We start from the raw sequence: 21,655 nt of genomic DNA, 5'->3' as shown, positions 1-21,655 counted from the left end.
TAGTTACTGGAGCTATATTCAGGGTCTTGGGTACTCAGGCCTTTCAGTCATACACATGTTACAAATGACGTTGTGCAACAGTGATCGGATGAGGTGAGAGAGAGACTTCGGAGAGAAGACATCACTGAGATAGAAGGAGATGCGAACAGGGAGGGAATGACCCGAAAAATACAGTGGACAGGGATAATACCTGCTTAACGAGGGAGCCGACAGGCGTACGGACGCTCTAAGCCTGCTTCTAGAGTTAGTTGCACGTTGTATGAAAGATACTATCTTCACGTTGCGAGTGAGATATTACGCTAGGACAAGCTCGTTCATTCACATGAGATCGTCATAACGTGGTATCTAATACACAGTGTCCTCCGGCAAACGAAGAAGCATGATCCGAAGTCACAAAGATTCCGACTCCATTCCTCGAGGAGTGCCCCGCCCAACAAGTAGAAACTTTGACATGAGATACACCCGACAAAAAACTTGAAAGAAAGGACCAAGACTAACAATGCAGGTGACCGTATCAACACCAGAAGCCAAACGAACTGCAAGTCGATGCCTACAACAAGAAGATCTTTGCTTACCTATACAACCGACAATCTAGATAGAAGTGTATTGGAGACATAAATTCATGCCTCTATGCAGACTCTATCTCGTGGTCAACACATGTAGGGAGGCTTCTTTTTGGTCGATCCTTTCTGAAGGAGCACTCGTCAACAGAGAGTCTTTTCTAAGAGTTGGTGAAAGGCTTCACTTGCACTTGAAAGCCTACAGCTGACAACCTTACAACTAAGAGAGGCTACAATACTCTCTCACTCCCGGACCAGCGTGCCACCTAACATAATGACTCCGGATAGATATCTCACCTTGTACCCCGCGAAGAATCCCGCCGGATCAAACTTGTAGATCGAGGGCCCTGCTTCCTCATCGTACGAAATCATGATTCCAGCTGTTGAGCAAGCAGGGAAGATGAAGAAGATGATGGATGACTGTGGCTCATCTGTGACGTGAAACAACGTCTGCGGCGACTATGTGGGGTGAACACGAGACAAACGGGCAGACATCTCCACCAACATCATCCAGGCCTAATGTGCGATCTATCTATCTAGACTCCATGCCTTATTGAACTGCAGTTGGTGGGCGCAGCTTCTCGACGTAGATAGCAGTGAAGAGTCGGGAAAATACGCTCCAGCAGAGAGTACTGTGACACCGAATTAATTGTCTCCCTCTCCAGACGCCCGACATAGGAAACACCGGGAGTAGTTATGCTTGCCACTTGACACAGCAGGCTAACGATAAGACCTGTAGGACAGACGGAACGTACGCAATAGCTTGCGACTTCTCCTAGGCGTAGACGCCCCGTGATCCTATCTGCCTACACAGCCGTACCTGGCGGTGCCAATATCAACCACTGTGTCAATCAGGGGGAAACTTACTGCATGCGTGCAATCGCATGTAAGCGAATTGGGTGTAGATCTGGTTGATGTCAGCGACGCGCTTTGCTAGGACGTACACTGGCATCTCGTACCCATTCTTATATGCGAACTCTCCTGAAAAATACGAACAAAAAGAGAGAAGGAAAGGCGTTCAACGCCTGACTTGCCCTAAACCGCACTAGGCAGGTGTATGCTCTTTGGCGCAGGATCTGAATGCGTGCGCCAGTCCTGGGTCTGAGGTACCGACGTCATGTCTCTTTTTCTTTGTTTCCAGACTCAACTCTACACAGTCCAGATCAGCCGATACGCGGAAGCTGTTTGTATTCACCAAAGAACCGTTTCTTCATTCCTCCGCTGATACCCGACTTATCGGCAATAAGAAGCTGACCCTCCCAACGAACCTTCGCACCCCGCGCATTAGCGGCGAGATTTGGAGTATGCATTGTCGCACGCTGTTCAGTAGCAGGTGCTTTCCTCGCAAGCACACATCATGACCGATGTAACCTTACACAGAAATACAGCATCTTTTCTCAACGCCCCCTTCACAATAGGGAGAAATGTAAACACGCCAGCGTTTAGGGTGAGTGTCACCAGCCCTGTCCGTAGAAGCCGAAGCGGACCCTGTGCCACTAACAAGACGTTTCTCAGGCGCCGGTCTCTTTGGTCACAGAGAGGCGCAACAGGCCGAGGTTAGACTAGAGTGAATCACCACTACCGACAGGAAGCGACGACAATGTGAAGAGGTTGAGCTGTACATACCCAACAATCCGAGGTCACTCAGGGCTGACTATTCAGTCCCCCCGATGTGATAAGCCAGAGAGGCGGACAACTAAAAAAATGCCGTTTCAGTGAGCCAAGGCAAGCTTTCACGCCTGCCGAGTCTTTCATATATGCCTGACGTCTGTTCATCAAAAGGTCCATTGACGGATGAATGTAAGCTGATGGGCACTCCGACACCAAAAGACAGACAAGACACCCGGGCTCCCTGAAAGATGACCACAACGGCAATCGAGTCAGCTCTCATCCTTACCCGCTTCCTGTCGCGCGCGAAACGCGATGCTTCGGCAGTCCGGGAATACACCAAGGAGACAGCTGCCGATAGTAGGGGACAGTGAATAGAGAGACGAGACGAAGGAGCTATCCAAGTGTTTATCCTAATGGAGCACAAAAACAAAACGGAACAGGGAAAACCTCTCGCACGATATAGTAAAGCCAAGGAAACCCTGCGATACTATAGCACTGCGGCTGCGTGTGAAGCCTGGTTTTTCACTTCTATGCGAACACACGTGCGCATGCAGCGCGATGCTCACGTGAGAGAACGAGCGTGCAACGGCGATTCTATATCTATCGCGCTCTCTCGGTCTGCAGTTGGTCAAAATAGAAGGGAAATCTAAGCCAGCACGACAATCACCTCGTATGCAAGGGAAACTGACGCTGATAAGAATGTACGGGTAAGCAGGCGTTTCAGTGCAGCACTCCCAAATATGCCGTGGAAGACTGTAGTGACTGGTTGCGCATAAAAGGAGACGGCGACACCCCGCCGTCTTCCGTACATTCGGGGAAACAAACCTCGTCCGCCCGATGGTTTCCTTCCTCGGTGTGTGTTGCCGTTTCCGAACTATAGGCAGCACTTCACTCCAACATACATACGTATATATAGAGAGAGAAGTGAACCCTGAAGCCTATACATAGACATACGATCACAGTGATGCAAACTGACGAACACGCAGATGCAAATCCGTACAGCGGCTTACTTGGCTGAGCTGCTGCGCGGCAACCTTTTTCTGTACGACAACGCACGCACTATCCTCTCCTTTCACGGCAACTGCGGTCAGGTTGCAGTTCCGCACTGCCTTCATCGCGTACTCTGTGCAAACACCACATCACAACGCTACTGCATGAACCGAACTGAAAGAATTTGCGAAGAGAAGCATGTTCCCTTAGTCTCTTCGGGCATGGCAGACAAGTGGTTCCAGAAGTATCTGCCCTGCAGGAGGCGCCCAGTTGCCGATTTACATCTCCCTCCCAGTCAGGTGCATCTTTGAAGCGATTGCCCCAGCTCATGTTTTCTTCTTAAGAACCCTTCTTGAAATCTGTTTCGAAAGATGACGGAAACGCTGCCTTTGAAGTTCAGTGCTCTTGTATTTTGCCGAAGAAGAAAGTAGTACACGAGCTGTCCATAAAAAACGACCCTGACAGAAGAGAGGCGAACCCTCGGAACGATACAGAGCTGGCAACGCCCCCCTGTCTCTTCACGCACTACAGCCAGGCCTGAGACATGTCTGTAGCTGACGGCCGGAGACAACAGGTTTCCCCCGACTGTGTCCTTCACAACTTTTGATAATGGTGATACCCTCACATACTCCAGAAGCAAAGCGAAAACAGTGAAAGTGTGGCGAGCGAGCGGCACTTCTACTGCCACTCTCACTGAACATGTTCACACGCGCATTACGGAACTACTACGAATGCTCTCATAGGTTCGCCCGTGGCGAGACGTTGTGTTTACTAGGTCACTGCTTCCTCTGAAGCTTTAGTTAGTTGAAGATGCTAAGTGATATGCACGGGGATGTATCACCCGAATGCGGCCGCCCACGCCCCTAAGCACTCTCTTTGCTCCGGCTCGGAACGCTAGGCCGTGTCCGAAGAAGCACGGCACCAAAGAGAATTCGCCCTCCCGAGCACCGCTACCGCACTTAACGCGGATCCCTTGACGAATGCAAGTGACCGTCTGGTTTTGTTGTCAGTGAGGAAGAGAAAGACGACAGCAGCACCGGGGTGACAGCTTACTCGAGGAAAGAAGAGACACAACAGTGATACCACAGCCCAGGAGAAACGAACAGAAGCGACAACGAATAAATCGAGAACGGCCTTGAAGAAAAAGAATGCGAGCGGAGAGAGCAGACAAAAGCATCCAGGTGGAAACAAAGCCTCGTTCGAAGAAAGAAGAGATAACAAAGAAATGGCGTATGATACACCAAGAGTGCCGTCCTTGCACTACTCACCGACTTGATATAGATTGCCATCTGGAGAGAAAATGGTAATGTGACGATCGTACATGCCCTGAGTGCTTCGGCCCGACATCCTTCCAACCCGTAAGAAAAAAAGGATTTCCTCTGGAGATTGTGAGACAGCACGCACGAAGACGAAAACGATAGAGATTCGGAGCTGGTCAGTCCGCTAAAAACAGCATGAAACCATTCCTACTGTTATAGAACACAAACGCCGTTCTTGGCGGGGAAAATGCCTGAGCCCGAAGTGGGCGTCTGAACGGGAGGTATGGAGCACCGTGTAGAGAAACCACGCCGCATCTCCTGAAGCTGAACCCAGAGCCTCTGGAGTGAAAACGAGTTAGAGAAAGCATGAAACTGCGCCGTTAGTTGTCGTTGGCGGTTGCAACTTTTCCGTGCTCGCCTGCTAGTGACCTGAAGAAGCACCGGAGACAGTGCTAGGGAATGAAAGTTTAGAGGCAAAAAGGAAAAAAAGGGGAGAAGAGAAAGCGGAACCGAAGAGGAGGCGGGGGATGTGTAAGCCGACTATGAGGAGAGAATCACTTCGCATGCCGTCATGGCACTTTCAAGTATGAAACACTAATGCACCGAGAGTACACCACCAGCTTGCGCAGCCGTAAAGGGACAAAAAGAGATTGAGCTTCCACATAGTAGGGCTCAAAAAGGGTTACTGCGTGCATGGGGCGTCCTCAACCATTCCACCGCAGTACTTGCAACTGCAACGACAAGATCGCGATGCGCCGGCTGCGGTGGCGTCAAGACACACAGTTGGGGCTTATTTGCGAAAAACTCCGCCGCTATAGAAGCGGTAATCTTGGGAAATTACCCACCTGAGCTGACGAACACTAGGCGGGTTGATGATGTGCGTGTCCCTCCTTTGTGGTTTTCTAGGGACGCAACGCCGAAAGACACGGTTGTTCCGGACGGGCTCCTGTGCCCGGGTTGCTCCGTGTACCCTGAAAGGATACATGGTCCCTCCCTACAACAGAACTGCCAGGGTCTTGGCCCGGGAGCGTCGGGCATTCGCGGGCTCCGTAGTAATACGTGGCAGCTCCCTAGGCCCGCTGGGCCTTCAGTGGCGAACCACTGTGATTTCTTCTCGCATCGGTTTGGGTGTGCGTATGATAGCCTCCACATCTCAGTTCGAGAACACGTCGGGCTAGATGCGGCACCGAGACACTCTGACGAATGCGCGTCTGTGTGCGCGGTATTATAAGCCAAGACAGGACAAATTCTCCGGCCCCCCGGAACTGCGTCTAACGATGCATACGGGCCGACTGCTTTGCCTTACTCACTGCTTTCGAGTCTGTCAGGTATCTTCTCGCCAGCGTGCTGACGGGCATCGGGGTCTGCCCCCAAGTTTGGGAGTCTGGAACTTCTCTGTTGACCGCCGCTTTCATCTTCATTGTGCACCGCCCCGTAGAGGCTGCACTCTGTGCATCCAAATGCTTCCCCCGGGCAGTCCACGATGCCACGAAGGTGCCCCGGTTCAACCGAAACTCTCTGCCGTCCGGGGTCGTGGCCCAGATGACTGAGCGCCCGCACAATGCGAACCGGACAACTGTGTGGTGGTGCAGTCACCCGAAGAAAACTATCACCGCAGGGGGTTCCTAGAGTGGCAAACACACCCGAAAACACTCTCCGTCTGCTCAGCTTGCCGGAGAAGGGAAAGCAAACCTGGGTCGGCTGCTTCGGGGGTTGCTGGCGTTCGAATAGAGGCACGAAAAAATCGTGAGTGGTATCTACGAGGACGAGCGGGTGGCCAGCCAGGTCCTTGCTGGTTTTCCGAAAGGACTGAAAAACGGTTCGAGTGGTTTATAAGCAGTCCACGATCGCGGGTGTCACAGAAAGTGATTATCTGGCACGCCTCACAGCATTTAGAAGCGCAAAAACGCTAACTGCAACTCGTACACGGCTACAGTGCAAAGAAGTACGCGGACATCATCTGGCAAGCAAGCGATCAACTGCAGATGACAAAACGCGGCTGGGTACTCAACAACAAAACGGCAGAACGTTAAATCACGCTACACACACAGGAGTGGCATGCCAAGCACAGGCTTCACTTCTCCCTATCCGCTTCGCGGACTAGACACGCCGGCATGTCGGCTCCAGCCACAGATTACAATCCTCTCGACACAGGAGAAGGGCGTTCGCCCGCCGAAGAGGGGGCGTCGTTGTGCTCTGAACGGGCGTCGCCAGCAGCAACTGGTGCCTGGCGACTTTGTTCGAAGCCCGCACCTCAGTTAGGAGATTGTTGACGAGTTCACCCTTGAGCTTTCTTCCTTCCGGTAGTCTCCTTTGCAGCAGCATCCTTGTAGTCTTGCTCAGACAGTTGACCGATCAGCCCTGTTGCCTTGAGTTCTCGTGAGTTGAATCGCGGAGGAGCGTTGCCATCGCTAGGCAGCTTGCGGTACCTGAAAACAGAGTTCCCAGACAAGACTGCCAGAAAGTACATGTCCTTCTGTCGCTTGTCCAGGCCCACCCAAACATATAACAGTACAGTGTTAACATGCTGAGTGGCCTCCCCGCCAGGTGCCTCTGTCATACTTACGGCGCTTCTTCGCCTCCGCTTGGTCGCTGTGAATCCTTAGTGTTTTCCATCAGAACGAAGAGCACCCTGCACGCAAGGACAGTCCAAGCAGAAAAAAAGGAGGCGCAGGATTCCCACTGCGCTAGGCAAAACGGGACCAGCAGTCCCTCACGGCATCTCCCGGCGCAGCAAGTGCGAGTAGCCTCGTGGGTCTGGCCCGGAGTCAGACCACTACGACCAGCGAATGTGCAACGCGTATGGCTTGCAACGCCTCGCTTCCGAATCGTTTCCCTATGTTTATCTCCTCAGTCCTCTAGGACGAACCGCAGTCGTCCCCATGTTCCACCTCGTCTTCTTACCTACTTGGCTTCCAACAACAGCAATCCGGCTGCACGTCGCACAACTTCACAAAAGAGAATGTGGCTCGGGCAGGCAACATCGAGCCGCAGCCGCTCGCACGCTGGGCCCCCTTCTGGCGTGCCCCTTGACTGTGAGACGCTCGGTGCACCGCGCGGCCCGAGCGAAACGACCCGTCAGGAAGCGCTGGGTCGCGCCCAAGCGTCTTCGGCGATCGCGCAATCCCCGGAGGCGCACCCTCGTACTTAGTCCTGCCACGCTGTAACTGCGACGTCCCCGGCCGTAGGGGCACTCTGCACCGGCCGGGAAGGCACTCGAGTGTGCGAACATCGAACCTAGCCTGTATAGTTCCTCCTCCGTCTTCCTGGCCTCACCTTTTCACTTAAGCAAGAATCGGGACTTAGTCGCTCGGTTGGGCTTTTTCTGCCCGTGCGATGGTAATTGGTTTCGAAAGCGCGATGTCGACTGTTCGCGTCCTGTCTTCGGGAACAGGGGCACGTCAACGGAGTTGTTCCTGTCGTCCTTGCTCTCCGAGTGGCAGTTTGAAACACCATGCTAGTGGCGCAACAACGTACAGCACATGGCTTGGCAGGCACGTTACCGGCGAAAGTCCCCAGCCTGCACGAGGTCATTTGTGGAGGCTGGTCCAATGGAGCGCGGTCCGACGTTCCTCTTGTGCCCTCCTTGGAAGCGTAGTGAAACAGAAGCGAAAGTGGCTAACAGGTAGCACCTCGTGATGGTGGGTCCGGCTGTTATACTCCTCCGCCCCGCCCGCTCCAGTCGGTCTGGCTTCTGCCGGGACCCCTTCGGTTGGCGCCCCTTCAAGCGACAGTCGTGGGGTGCCTCCCGTCTTGTGACAGGAGATTTTGCTGACCGTTGCCTATACGTACCCCTGCCGCGCACTGTTGAAAGGACAGTTGGAGAGCCAGCAAACTGCGTACGATACTACTCCGCTGCCCACGTATCTTGGCAACCTTTCTACAGGGTTTCCACGTGTTCGCGAATGAGCGAGCTCTGAGACTAACGCCTTGCCGCGAATAAAAGAAGACACGAACGCTTAAAAAGCTGTCCGGGGCGCTCCCGGAACCCATTTTGATTCTGTACGTGTAGCTGGCTCCACAGATTTTTCTGCCGTAGTCGGTGAGTGCAACCGAGGAAGTAACCCGTTCAGGTTTAGCCGCCACATATATACAGGGTCGTCTATACGGGTGTTGCGAGAAACGACAACGACGGATGGAGCAGGCGCAAGCCAAGCCAGTGAGTCCGGGGCGGGAGGCAGAGGATTATTCCGGCTATGGTGACGCTGGAGTTCTCTGAACACTGGTAGAGAAGTGGAAGGAGACCCACCAAGCAGACGGAGTGCAATAGCATGGCCACACTTTTGAGATTCGTGGTCGTCATGAGTGTCCTTTCTAATTCCTGCATCGGTCGGGAATACCTTCCTTCGCATACCGAACCAGAAGCTTCTCTCAGTGTTGGGACGGGCGTTACGCAGTATTGTTGACGTTACCGTTTCTCCTCGGGCATCCGCGAGGCACGGGAGTCAGTAGGAGACTCCGTGGACCGGACAACGGCAGGCGCACAGGTTGGAGTTCCGCACCCGCGTGACTGGAGGCGTAGACATAAGAGGGTACGGTGGAAACAAACCGTCGTAGGACGCGTGACTCGGGGCGTACAGCGAACAGGGTTCGATGTAAAAAGACGGAAGAGCTGCAGAGATGTTCTAAGTCTCACATACTCAGAGCAAAGCTTCTTGAGCCGTTGTTATTGGTCTTGGTAATGGAGACTAGCCAACTGCCGATCAAAAGTATGTAGGTGACCGCTCGAGCTTACACAACACTAATCTGCTACTCTAGGCACTTCCTAGGATTCCCAGCGCCCGTCTCCAGTCACGCTTCAGAGGAACGGGAGTCAACAACCGCAAGACGGGCCGCGGCGTCTCAGCCCGCCTCGCCTCTGGCTCTGGAAACCGCCGGCCGCACCATCATGCGCCCGATAGAACAACCTACTCCTGGAAGGATTCCCGTACTATCTTTAGGGGCAGCGCTTGTCTGTATGAGGCGCAGAGAGTGCTAGGCGCGGAAGTCGCAAGCCAGGGCAGTTTTGCCTACGGGCTTTCCGCTTCCGTTTTCGAGCGCGGCACACGCTTCGAATCTCTACACCTCTGGCTCGATGCTCTTGCTCCTGTGGTGGTTCTTACGAATGTTACGCTGCATGCTGACGGCAAGAAAGCGATGCTGCTGGGCAAGACGCGTACGGGCATCGTGCTGCTGCAGAGACCTGACGGTGTCCGGGGACGGTTCGGGTGTATCGAGATGGCAAAGACTGAAGCTGTTGCGATCTTTGTTCCCCTGTCCGCCATATGGATACACTTGGAGCTTTTTTCTTTGTACTACACGTTTTTGCTGATTTGCTGGCCAGCTAATCGGTTTCTTCTCCTTTTTTAACTGCCATCCCTCCTTCCTGTAAGGCAGCGCACAAGCAATAGCGGCGGTGTACTGTCGCATTGACTATTTTTCCTTAAACCGTCCCTTTACCGTCGCTTCGGCTTCAGGTGCCATAGAAACTCCAGTGTGTCTCTGTTGGCATTTCTCCCTGGCACCCTGTTTTCTCCGATTTTCTCTCCGCATTCAACTGCCCGACACGGCGTGGCGCCCGCAGCCCGCGTTTTTGCTCGGGTAGGGCAGGCAGAAGCTATGATTCGGTTTCCTGGACACAGGAGAAGCTATGACTCAGGACACGGCGGTTGTTCATATCTCTTGCAACTGTATTGTTCCTGCTCGGTCCCAGTGTACCCGGGCTGACATCGTTCACTCGTTGTGAAAATACTACCGCAGTCGGAACTAAGCTCATTCTTGTGGTGTCGTGCCACGCACTCTTTCTTAGGAGGGCGTCCTCTGTTTGACTTCCGCATTGCTTTGCAGTCACGCCAAGGAAGTCGGCTCACAGCTTGCTTGGGTGGAAACTGCGCAGCTGTAGCCTGACAGGCGAGATCAGAACGGAGTGAATGCGACGTGCACAAGGAGCTGTCAACATTCCGCTCGTCCAGCAACGGATGTGACTCTAGGTTGAATCTTTGACCCGGTTTTGCATCCCAGTTGTCCGCGCTCCGTCGACGGCGCAATAAACTGTATCCCGCGGGTTAGATCTTGGCTACTGACATTCCTGATTCTCCGCTTCTGCCGGCGGAGTGTGTATTTGGGCGTGCATTCAGAACCTGTGCTGCAGTTTCCTTGCAGAGGGGGGACTCCATTTGGTTTTGTACGGCATCGTGCTGATGGGCTACGGGGCGGCAGTGCTGTTTCCGCAGTTTCTCCGAACAGGTCGAATATGCTGATGCATCTCTTTTTGTGCTAATAGACGATATGTGGGTGCTTGTGTCTGCAAAATGTATGTATAGAAGTTCTCTCGTGCATGCTGGGCGGCCTTCCATGTTCGCCTCATTTGAATAATGAAAGGACCGGCAACGTGTCTGCTCGTCGTCTTCGATCAATCGAAGTCGGATTCCTGCTTGCTGGACGACAATTCAGCATCTTCTTGTTAAAGAGATCTTGGCTTCAGCGCGGGCGATTACTCAAACCTACTGAAGGTACTCACCTCCCTGCCCCCCTCGGGGTTATATATCCCGGAGGCCTCGAGGATCCTGGTGCCTCTCACTGGCACTTAATACATGCAATTGTTGGCTTGGGCGGGGCTGAACGGTCTGAGACAGTCATTGATTTTGTCCTCACCGGCTCTTTCTCTCACGTTCTACTCCAAGGATTTCCGCTGTCTTCGTCGCACATCGGCCTAAACCTTCCTTTCTTTTCTTGCAACAGCGTGGTGGCATCCCGTGACTTCTTTTCCTTTGATAGATGTCAACGCGTGACTGAAGATTATTTTTCTGAAAGGGCGACAGCTTGTCTCATTGAGTCCAACTGCGCGGCTGTGTTCTCGAGTATCTCTGGGGCAGACGTGCACTCCCATGTCAAGAATTACCTTGTTTGTCGGCCTTCTGTTCTTATTCTTATCATCTGCGAGAATAGGCTAATTTCCTGCCTTGACTCGCCACCCGCGGGGGAGCGGCGTTCTCATCACTAGGAACTTTCGAAGAAATTGACAGGCATGCTGTTCCGATCAGGCCTTGAGGAGGCGTGCTTCATGCGTGCTTCACAGCGTCACGTTTCCCGGGCTAAAGTCTTCTTTCACATCCGCGCCCGCAGAGACGGGACGTCTCTGCACGTGTTTCGGTCTTGTTTCTTTGTTTAGGCTAGTGTAGCATCACAAAAGAAACCACCATCCGTTCCTTTTTCGAGCGAAGAAGACAGCATCTTCGGTTCACGGGGTGCTCTTGAGTGGAGAGGGGAGATACGTCAGCACCTGATACGCAGTGGGGGGGGGAAAGAGGTTACGACCGCTGCGGAGAGGCGTGTAGTAGATACCCAAGAACTTCATGCTGGTCGCTGAGTAGACCTGCCAACCTCGTGTCTTTATCGTCAATTTGCCCCTGAGCGTCATTAATTAATCCTTTTCGTCTCTTTCCCAACTTGGCTGGCTTCAACAGTGAAGACATCTCTTGCGACAGTTACACGCATACACATCAAACAGTCCACATCCTGCTAATCTCTTGACCCTTGGCATGCGGAACGACCCTTCTAGAGCTGACAGCTCTCGACGTTAAAGGCCCGGGGTTGTCCTCCCTCACCCCTTTCAGTTGGCGCGTAGCGATTGACCTCAAGAAACTGCGTGGACATTGCGAAAGTCTCTTTCGTTTCTGAATGACTCCTCGTTATTCGTATAAAACCTCCGCGGCGAGAAACGACACGTTTTTCGTAGAAGCTAGATAGCGACAGTCTGTATTTCTTTCCCTAACAGTCCTCATACCTTTACTTTCTCTTTCTAGACCACGAGGAGACAGAGCAAACTAAGAGGATTTGATGTTAGTTTGCAACTTCGGCAAGTCTTTCCAAGGACAGACAAGCAAGGGTGGTCTAGGGATTCTGGTTACCGCAATCGGTGACGCTGAGCAAATAAAAGAAGTAGAACGACTAGAGAGAGTCCATCTTCCATCCAAGGAGGTCGGCTAGGGGGCGTTCTGGGTCCTAGCAATCGTTCAGGGAGCTTGTGAGGACAGAAAGGCCAGCACATAGAATCGGTTGATCGATGTGCATGCATGAAGCGAACACCGCTTTGTTTAAGGGGACGTGGCGATACCATTTCGAGGTACGGAGAGCTTAGCTAGGCAAAACCAAGACCAGAAGCGAGGAGAGACCGGAGATCTTCAGGTTTTGTTCGGATTCAAGATTGACTTCGTATTGTGGGTCATGTAAGCTCTTGAAGTTGGACGAGCTAAGGCGTTGTTTGTGAAATGCCGCTTATCAGCAGGAGGACTAGTTCATGCAACCATGAAAGGTTATCGATAGTTTGCTAGAGAAGAGCATGTGGAACCCTCGGCACTCTGCTCTAAGTGTGCGTTGAGGGTGGCGCCAGAATAGGGGCGGGCGAGAGATAGAGAAGGAGGAAAGGAGGAAGTCAAAGCCGCCTCATCCTAAGTGGCTCGCTGTCATTTCTTTCTTTCTACGGGTGTAGTTAGTTAGTTCTGTCGAGAGTCTGTGGGTTGCACCTTATGTGGAATATCCGCGTGCTGAGCTCTTGCCATTCCGACACCTTCGTTTTCATTGCCATCACGAGGTCTCGTGAGCTTGATATATTCAACCTTCCTATCTGAACCAAAGAGGAGGTACGCTGACGAGTTCTTTCAAAACAGCAGAGCGTTGGATGGCTCTGGGACTTCCTTCTTCATTCATTCCTTCGTCGATTGTTTCGTCGTTTTCGGAAAGAAGTCAGACAATTAGTCCGTAACGTTTCTTGGTTAGAAGAGGCCTGACTGGGTTTCTTCTAGGGAACTTCTTCTCCTACGTTCCTCGACTTCTTCAGTCCTGTTGTTTAGTCAGTTGACAATTCAACTCTTCGTTGCAAACAAGATCAGCAGACGCCCTCTTTCTTTTGAAAGGGCCTCTTCGTCAGGGTCCTGCGTACCATGAATCTGAAAGTCTCCCGCTGAAGCATCAGCGTCGCTTTTCGGCGTTGCATTGAGGATAGAAGGACAGCGTCCCTATCATACCATCGGACTGTATGTGGGATGTTCCCTGTATCGGGTGCAGTTGCTTCCCACGGGTCTTTCTTGCTACCTCGGAGTGGTGGTGGCTAGCCTCCACCTCTTCTTGAGTGTATGCACCCTGAGGTAGTGACACATTGCAGGAAGGCGTGCCCTCGTTGCTCTTTTCTCTATAGAGACGATCACCATCTCGAGGTGGGGCCTTAAGAAAACCACAACAGCCTCAAGTGTTGTGGCTTTCCGCGGGATGTCATGCTCCTCGCGTGGGCTCACTCATGCAGATTTCAAGAGGTAAACTGTGGACTGGAGACGTCGAGAAGACAGCAGAAGGGAGGGAATGCGGGATCGACTTCCCTCAGGGGGATTGATAGCGATCGTTATCCTTCTGCCTCTGCAAGAAATCTTTTCAGTCGAAAGAGTAGCCGTTGGCGAAGCTGCTTGTGACTGTCTTTAAGTTGAAGTTGTACGGGGCGAGGAAGAAGGTTCTCGTCATTCTGAATGAGAACAGCGAAGACCGGGGAGGGTGGGTAGAGGGTCGAAGCGCTGGTAGTGAGTGCGAAGCGAATCCATACCTGCCTCTCTAGCCGGCAATTTCCACCCAGGCAACAGTCGTTTTCCATTGAAACTAGGGGGGACATCGCCGTCTTTATCATCATTATCGGAGATCGTTGTATTATAGCGTGGCTGCAGGAACAGCAGCACCAAGCAGGGCAGCAGATACCTTTCGGTGTATGCAAAGAGAAAGAAGCAACAGGCTATTCTCACATCTGAAGACAAGGGGTTGAAAAGAAAGCACTCCCGGAGGGGATCTTAATCGCGCATACAGACTTTAACCGACATGGTGAATGATCAACTTTCCTCTGGCTCAGGTGCTGCAGCTGGGGGAGGTCTACCAGGTGTAGGAGGAGGGGCGGGGGGAGGCGGGATAGCATCCCATCCTCTGTATTACTATAGTACTCATAATGCTTTACGTGCCGCTGAGGGTGGGGAGAACTTCTTCCCCGTGACGTTCGTTGAACTCCATGGGAAACGAAGCTGCAAGATCAATGTCTATCCCTTCTGTGATGTTCAAATGGTCAAGAGGATTCTTCTAAAGAAAATGAATCTCTCGAGTTGCATGCAGGTAGGTTCACACGAGAGGGAGCAAGAAAGTAGGAAAGAACCATGGTGACGGCAAAGTTAGTTCTTCGTCTCATATAGACTTCACACTGTGAAGGTGATCTTCTCGAGTTACTTCCACTGTATTCATCTGATACCAGGAAGAAAACGATCTAGGTGAACAGATGGCATCTCATCCGACCTTCCATTTGCACTGCGGAGTCCTTTGGCCCGGTACGAGGGGCATTCATTCTCAGGGAGTTCATATTCAGGTGCGACTAACTAGGGGGTCATACCTAGGCGATCTTTAAAGAGAAACCAGTGACGGGACACGCCTCTGTTCTTCTTGACACCTCCCTTGTCTTGAAGATAGATCAACAACACCAGTGACAGTTCCTGACTGTGGAGAGAATGGAATGCGGTTGAGGTCAGGAGAGAGACCAGGCGCATATGACATCGAGGGAGCATCGTGGTACTTCTCTTTCCTTCTCCTTTGTTGAGAGTTCATTCTTTTCTGTCTCGGGATGTGAAGAATGAAGGTGGAGGACTGTCGGGAATGCGTTGGCTGTCCTTTCAGGTCCGGGATATTCGTTTGTTATACAAAGGCAGTGAGCTGCCGAACTGGAGGTTGATGAATATCTTCACAGATGCACCCTTCAAGAAACTTCACTGGAGTATTCGCAGCGATCACCTACGGGCTTCCCTTCGCCCTCTCGTTAGCCAACAGAAACTCCATCGAAATTTAGTTCAAGTGATTGAAGAGGTATGTCGGTGGTTCATACAGCACTTCAAGCTCTGCGTAAAGGGGATGGGGGGACATGCATGTGATACGGCGCTACTCAAAGGAGCTTTCTCCAGACAAGTTTCTTGCGAGTTCATGCACAAACGCTTTTTTTTCCCTAGGATTGTTCCTATTGCGGTAGTTGTACCAGTCTATCTCATGCATCTTGATTCTTTCGTGTGGTTGGAGGGGGGAACTTCGCAAGGAATGAAAAAGAAGGAAATTCGATGTTCTCAAGAGACGAGGTGCCTCAGCCAAGTCATCATTGGTGAGAGATAGACAGTTTAGATAGATAGATAGAGAAAGTGTGTGGTGTTCTATAGTGTCCCAGCGTGGGGCGAGTTAGATGGACTCGCCACAGGTATGGTAAGTAACAGTGTTCCATGGATATTTACTTATTCATGTTCTGAGGGAGCTCAAGGGAAGGGGTGTGAGTGGACGTGTAGGTACACCTGAATCATATACTTCACATATACCCTGTATACGCTTATAACGATAATATTGCGGCTCACTGCAATCCCCAAGGGACGTCTGAACGACAGTGAAATCTCTACGTGAGTATATACATATATCTGTATATAAATATATGTATATCTATGAGTTCGACTACTTGAATGATATCAGAATGTGGCAGGTCTTCCCTAGGCGATGAATACAGTCTGAGACATTGCCCTCCCATATATATACATATAGTACATATAGATGAAAGGTACTTTATGTTGTTGTGTTTCCAATAGGTGAAGTTAGGTTTTCGACGTAACGTGGCCCCGAAGCTGACGATGGATGGGACGGGAGGAACGTACATTCTCTTTGATGCTCGGAGGCGCCCTGTTGGAATCTTCAAGCCAGAGGTCTGTCTGTCTTCAGTCCGCTGAATATCCTTCTCTTTGCCATGATTCTGCTGCTACTCGCGGTGTTTCGTGAATGCAAAGACAGAGAGTGTTTCTCTTCTTTTTTTCTCGTCGTCCCCGACACGTCGCCGAAGTTTCACGAAGAAGCGGGGAGAAGTGGCAAAGAGACGTCCTTCCTTGTCTTGATACAAATCGTGTGTCGTGGAGAAGAGAAATAGTAGGACAGCCTTCTGTGTAGTCATCATAAGACTTCATTCTCCGGAGACACCTATCCTAGAAACATATGAATACCTGTTGATCATCTGTATAGCTGTTTCTTTGGAATTGCTGTAATTCATCCTTTACTTCGATGGAAGAGCCGGCGAAGCGGTGTGTAGGTTGTGAGGTATGGAGATGTATGTGTAGGTCGCCCATGTAGGCAGGTGCTCCCGGATGGGTTTGTGAAGACTTCCTCGGCAGCACCTTTCTTGGGCCTCTCACCATAGGACAGCATCAGACTTCCATTCGTTTTGAAGAAGGAAATAAGAGGAGTAGTACATTAGGACTGCCGTGCATGCAGAAACTGTTTCTTGTCACCACGAGGATATCTAACCCTTCTTAGACCTTGGCCAATAGCAATCGAGGGATGGAGAGAGACACCTTGTTGATAGTTGTATGTATGAGATAGACAGGCAGTCGATCCGAGTGAAGTAGACAATGAAGGTGAAAACACGAAAGTACAAGGAAAGTAGTCTGAATACTGAGACTGGGGCGGCTGATCCTGCTGAATGGGGAAAGACAACAAGTGAAAAGACAATAAGTGTACTTCCTCTTCGAGGTTGAGAGTCTTCTGTCGATCCTCTACATCTCCTTTCTTTATCTGGACCCACGCCGTCCCTCTTAGACATCAACACAAAGAATTCCATCGCTTCTTTATCTCATCATTCTTTCTTTCTTTGTTTCCTTCTCTAATGCCAATAGGATGAAGAGGCCTTTGCTCCCTGTAATCCTCGTGGCTATGAAGGACGCATTGGTCAGGCAGGTACGTTTGTCCCTACTTACAGGGTAGGAGATGTTCTCAGAGGAAAGATCTATCTATATATCTATATCGTGTGATCTTCTCAAGATAATGTAGGTAGGGAGATTATATCTTCAGACTGTATGGACACCTCGACTCATTACTCCCTTGTCGTTGGACACCCTCTAGTTGGTAGAACTCCTCTGCTCCCTTCGACTAGAGCTTTTACTGCTTATACCACTACTACGAGTCTGATGGTCCTCTCTGTATCATTCTATAGGTACGGGTGACAAAAGTGTCTTTTGTTTCCGCATATTGCTCGATGGCTAGTAGTCAGGTGTGTGAGAGGAGTGAAGGAAGAAAGTAGTTAGACCTCAATGGTCATCAGCTCTTTGCAAAGAAGTTCTTTTCTTCTTATCTTCTTTCCCAGCCGGTCCTGTCGTCTCATCTGACGGTAGAGCAGAAGAGAGATAGATTGGTACATACATAGGTGGAAAGATAGATAGACAGAAAGAGAGATGGATAGGTACATACATAGATAGAGAGAGAGATAGGCAAAAGAGAGATAGATAGATAGGTAGGGTCATATATAGATCGAGAGATACATAGGCAAAGACATAGATAGATGTAGATACGCAGATGCATTGTTTGGTGAGATGTCTCCCACTAGGAATTGACTTCTCTGCATGTGTCTTGTTTCTTCATTTCCTAAGATGACTACTTTCCACGATAATGTCCATCCTTCTCAACATTCTCTTGCTGTGACTTCCCCGTCTGTTGTTTTCGCTTTCTCCAGGATTTCGAGGAGGTGTCTTGAGCGGTGAAGGGGCGGGGCGTGAATATGCCGCACACATCCTTGACTCTCTCTATCATTCGTATGCTGGGGTCCCTCCGACTACAATGGTTGAAGCATGCCATCCAGCCTTCTGCTATAAATCACCTGTACAAGTCAGTCTTTTCTTACTTTCTTTGACCGTCTTTGAGTGTGGTCGTCCTTTTCTTTCATCCTTGTATACTAAAGCCTTCTTTAAGGGGACCGTATCTGTGTGCAATGAGTTTTCTCGTTCCCTGCGGCGTCCTTAAGCTTCAGCCATAAGAAAGGAAAGACGAATCAACACTTGATCAGGCTCATAGGAAAGTTGTAGACGTGCATGGATATGCCCGACAAGAATCGATGCTCTTTCTCGTTTTTTCTTCTTACTAGTGCTGCTACGACTACTCGTGAGAAGACTGGCGGAGGACTTCCTCTCATTGTCCTTCCATCTGAAGAATAAGGACAGAGAGTGTAGGAAGGATAGTGTAGGATGAAGGGTGGTTTCTCTCTTGGTGGTCATAATGTCTTCTCATACACTACAAACAAAGCATGCGCTTTTGTTCTTTGAAAACGAAGTTGCGTTACATGCCCTTTTTCAGATGCAAACTAAGGACGGATTTTGACTTAAGACATCAGTTGGAGTTCTTTAGTCTTCTTCAGTCTATTGCATGGGACTAACTAGTGACTTCAGATATATTAGAAAGCAACTGGGGGCCGCGCATGCTGCATAAGTATGCTACTTGAAAACTCCAACAGGCAATGTCTAATCTTATGTACCGTCTTTCTCTGTTCGTGTTGTCCAAGCCTGATCAAACAACTACATCTCCTCCTGTCTCCCGAAGATCTCGTGAAGCAGGAAGCTTTCTCATGCGTTCGCCTGTCTTTCCGTGTGTTTTCTTGGAGCGCTAGTACAAAGGCATGTCGTCGTCCTCCTCCTCCTCCTCGTCTCTCCTTTCCTCGAATGAAGGTCTTTCTTCTTTTTCTCTTTCTTTCTCAGTTAAGTACGGGTGACCACCTAATGATGGATAGCTACATGTCTTCGTCGATCAATCCTACAAAGTCGTCCCTTCCGGCAGCGTCACAGGAGAGTGGAGGTCAACAGCAGCTCAAGTGGAAGGCAGGGAGTCTTCAGCAGTTCGCCCAAGCTAAAGTAAGCTAATGAGCTAACCACCTAGTCAGCTAGCTAGCTAGTTGATTGCGCAGTTAGCTAATCAGCTGGTTGGCTAGTCCATGGTGTAGTAGCTAGTTGTTGGCGTCCAGGGAGACGATTTACTCGCCTGTTTTGGTTTGGGGGTTGTTCTGTTTGTGAAGGAAAAGAGCCAAGGTCATCTAGTGTATCGAAGTTTCAAGTCAATAGGAATTTCTGAATACCAGAAATATTTTTTGCGTCTTCGTTTGTAAGCAGTCTTTATCTCGTGCGGAACGTGCGCGGTTACAGCTAGCTAATAGTTCATTCAAATGAAACGGTCAACCCCCAACGCACCATAGAGTTTTCATCTCTATTAAGAGGTATAGACATAGACATGCGATGTATGTCAGATAAGAGTCTTTTCAGGAAGCAGTTTCTCAGTCATATGTGATAGAGACAAGCATAGAACATCTCTTTTTCCTCCATCGCTAACTTGCGATGGCGCGCCCATTCCGACCGACTTCATACTTTTAAGGGAAGTGGATTTCTTAGCATCTCGTCTCTGAGAAGGAGAGTTTCGCTCGCAGCTTCGCTTCGGTGGAGAGGCGAGGTCTTTTAGAAGGGGGGTAGTTGTACAGGCGAAGGCATGGCAGGTAATAGGGCGCAGGTCGTCTTCAGTTACTTGGCGCTCTCCTCACGTACTGTTCATGGAGACTACCTCTCTCCCTCTCTGTCTCGCCTCGATAACGTTGTTGATATAGATACTTACATGTCTACTCTGTTTCTTGTCTGCTCGGTGTCTACATTTTTGATCGTCCGCATATCTCTCAACCGCCATTGTATTGATCACACCATCCTTCTTTTCAATGAGATTCTTATATATATATATATATGGTGCAGTATAGTATATAGTATACAGTAGAGAAATGAAGAGAAGTTTATTGACCAGACAGAAAGTTCTGAAGGAAGACTGACGGACTGTTCAACACGGGTTCGATTCAATCGTAACACAATCGTTGCGTCTTCTTCTTTGTTTCTTTTCTTCTCCTTCTTTGTCTATTATCTATCTGTATCTATGTCTCTGTCTGTCTATGTGTCTGTGTGTTGCTTGTCTTGGCAATAGGAAAGCTGTGGAGATTACAATCCTCTTCTCTTTAGTGTGAGTGACGTCCATCGTATTGCGATCTTTGACATCCGCGTTATGAATCTTGATCGAAATGACGGGAACATCCTTGTCGCTCCTCTTCATACTTTTCAAGATATCACAGCAGCTCTCAATTACTCTGATGGACCATCTCTCCATGAGGTAAGAATAGCAGCTACGATGATACTTCACATTTTTATGCATGCATGCATGCATGCGGGAACTTGGTATGTTGGTACGTGGTTTAGGAAGGTCTATCCATCGTTGCTCTGGTCACTTGGAGAGTGTAGGTGTGCTTATAGTTGTCTAGTCGTTGTTGATAAGCATCTGTTGTATAGACGAAGAAGTCACTGGAAGTGAAGAAGAGAAAGAAGAGAATTACATGGGGTGTGTAGGGTATCTATATTTCATATATCTATGTGGATCTCTCCTCTCTCACTCAAAGATATCCACCTCTTATATGTGGTATTTGATGCATCATTAGATATGTCTTGTGATTGAGCCGTAAGAGGAAGAACTACAGAATGGATAGAAAACAGTTAGAAGAGTGTGGTTGATCAAGTGACAGAAGAAGTGAGGAGTCAGTTAATTTTAGCAGGGAGCCATGAGAACACAGGTAGGGGGTGACAGGGGTGTAGTGACACCAGCCTGGCGTGTTGTTGGGAGAGCCAGCCTTTAGGCTATTGACTCGTCATCCTGAGGAAGTCTTAGTGTTAGGGCGATTCTTGTCCTGCCTAGCCATTCCTTACGCACCTAGACCCTGCAATCTGAGCTGTAGATGTGGAGAGTCTCCTCAGCTCGTAAGCAGTTGATACGTGGCGGGCGGAAATCGTTGGTCTGCATCACTCCTTACAGATGTGCGTGTTTGTTGAAGAGTCTCTTGTATATCCGTCTAAACACTGTCTAAACAAGTGTGTACATGTATACTTGTTTTATGAATACGTGTATCCATATTCACATGTAGATACATATCTCTATGCATCTCTATATATGTGTATGCATATATGACAGAGGTGCCTGCTTCAAGAGAGTCAAATAGTAAGGCCCTTGGATTCATAGTTACGGATGCGCAGACGGCTCGGGATGATAGTGGGTATGCAGGTCAGCATAGTTGTATCAAGATTCCATAGAAATAGAAAAGAGGAAAGATTCCAGGAATGTCAACCATTTCTTTAGGTATCGGAAAGTTAAGGTATCTTAGAAGATTACTCTTTAGGAGCATGGTCCTTCTCTACTTCTCTATAGATCGATAAGTTTCTTCGCCTCTTCTATCTCTCACATCTCAGGTACCAGGTCGCTTAGCCCAGCATCAACAGAAGATGCTCGCACAGCAGTTGGCGTCAAAGCTTATTCGCTCTGTCTCAAGCATTGGCTGTAAGTCCTGTCATTTCTGATATTATTGAAGTAAACTTACGCCTGTAG

At 49.9% G+C, this 21,655-nt stretch overlaps 3 protein-coding genes across 3 annotated transcripts in view; 1 reads left to right on the top strand and 2 right to left on the bottom strand.

Annotated features, from left to right (window-relative positions):
• Positions 1 to 5,545, bottom strand: part of CSUI_001855 (proteasome subunit alpha1) — an 8,360-nt gene extending 2,815 nt beyond the window's left edge. The window contains exons 1-5 of the mRNA XM_068062058.1: positions 4,430 to 5,545; positions 3,182 to 3,294; positions 2,458 to 2,581; positions 1,428 to 1,541; positions 858 to 940 (exon numbers count right to left, since the gene is read on the bottom strand). Of these exons, the coding sequence (XP_067925964.1) occupies positions 858 to 940; positions 1,428 to 1,541; positions 2,458 to 2,581; positions 3,182 to 3,294; positions 4,430 to 4,508 (513 nt within the window). The 5' untranslated portion in view covers positions 4,509 to 5,545. The remainder of the gene's footprint in view (positions 1 to 857; positions 941 to 1,427; positions 1,542 to 2,457; positions 2,582 to 3,181; positions 3,295 to 4,429) is intronic.
• A 955-nt stretch (positions 5,546 to 6,500) lies between these two features.
• CSUI_001854 (uncharacterized protein) lies at positions 6,501 to 7,788 on the bottom strand. The gene is made up of 3 exons (XM_068062057.1): positions 7,697 to 7,788; positions 6,987 to 7,052; positions 6,501 to 6,849 (listed from the first exon to the last, which is right to left on the bottom strand). The coding sequence occupies exon 3, from the start codon at positions 6,743 to 6,745 to the stop codon at positions 6,521 to 6,523; it is 225 nt and encodes a 74-aa protein (XP_067925963.1). The 5' UTR covers positions 6,746 to 6,849; positions 6,987 to 7,052; positions 7,697 to 7,788; the 3' UTR covers positions 6,501 to 6,520.
• Positions 7,789 to 9,667: 1,879 nt separating this feature from the next.
• On the top strand, positions 9,668 to 21,609 carry CSUI_001853 (phosphatidylinositol 3- and 4-kinase; the record flags this gene model as incomplete). The annotated part of the gene is made up of 8 exons (XM_068062056.1): positions 9,668 to 14,542; positions 15,095 to 15,280; positions 16,036 to 16,149; positions 17,110 to 17,170; positions 17,943 to 18,094; positions 18,958 to 19,110; positions 20,213 to 20,395; positions 21,520 to 21,609. Coding segments are annotated over exons 1-8 (1,224 nt in total), but the record flags the coding sequence as incomplete, so codon positions are not given.
• Positions 21,610 to 21,655: the final 46 nt, after the last annotated feature.

This window comes from Cystoisospora suis, assembly GCF_002600585.1.
Source record: "Cystoisospora suis strain Wien I chromosome Unknown contig_750, whole genome shotgun sequence".
Taxonomy (NCBI): domain Eukaryota; phylum Apicomplexa; class Conoidasida; order Eucoccidiorida; family Sarcocystidae; genus Cystoisospora; species Cystoisospora suis.
Note: the sequence above shows the minus strand (reverse complement) of the source record. Positions and strands in the feature narration are given on the sequence as shown.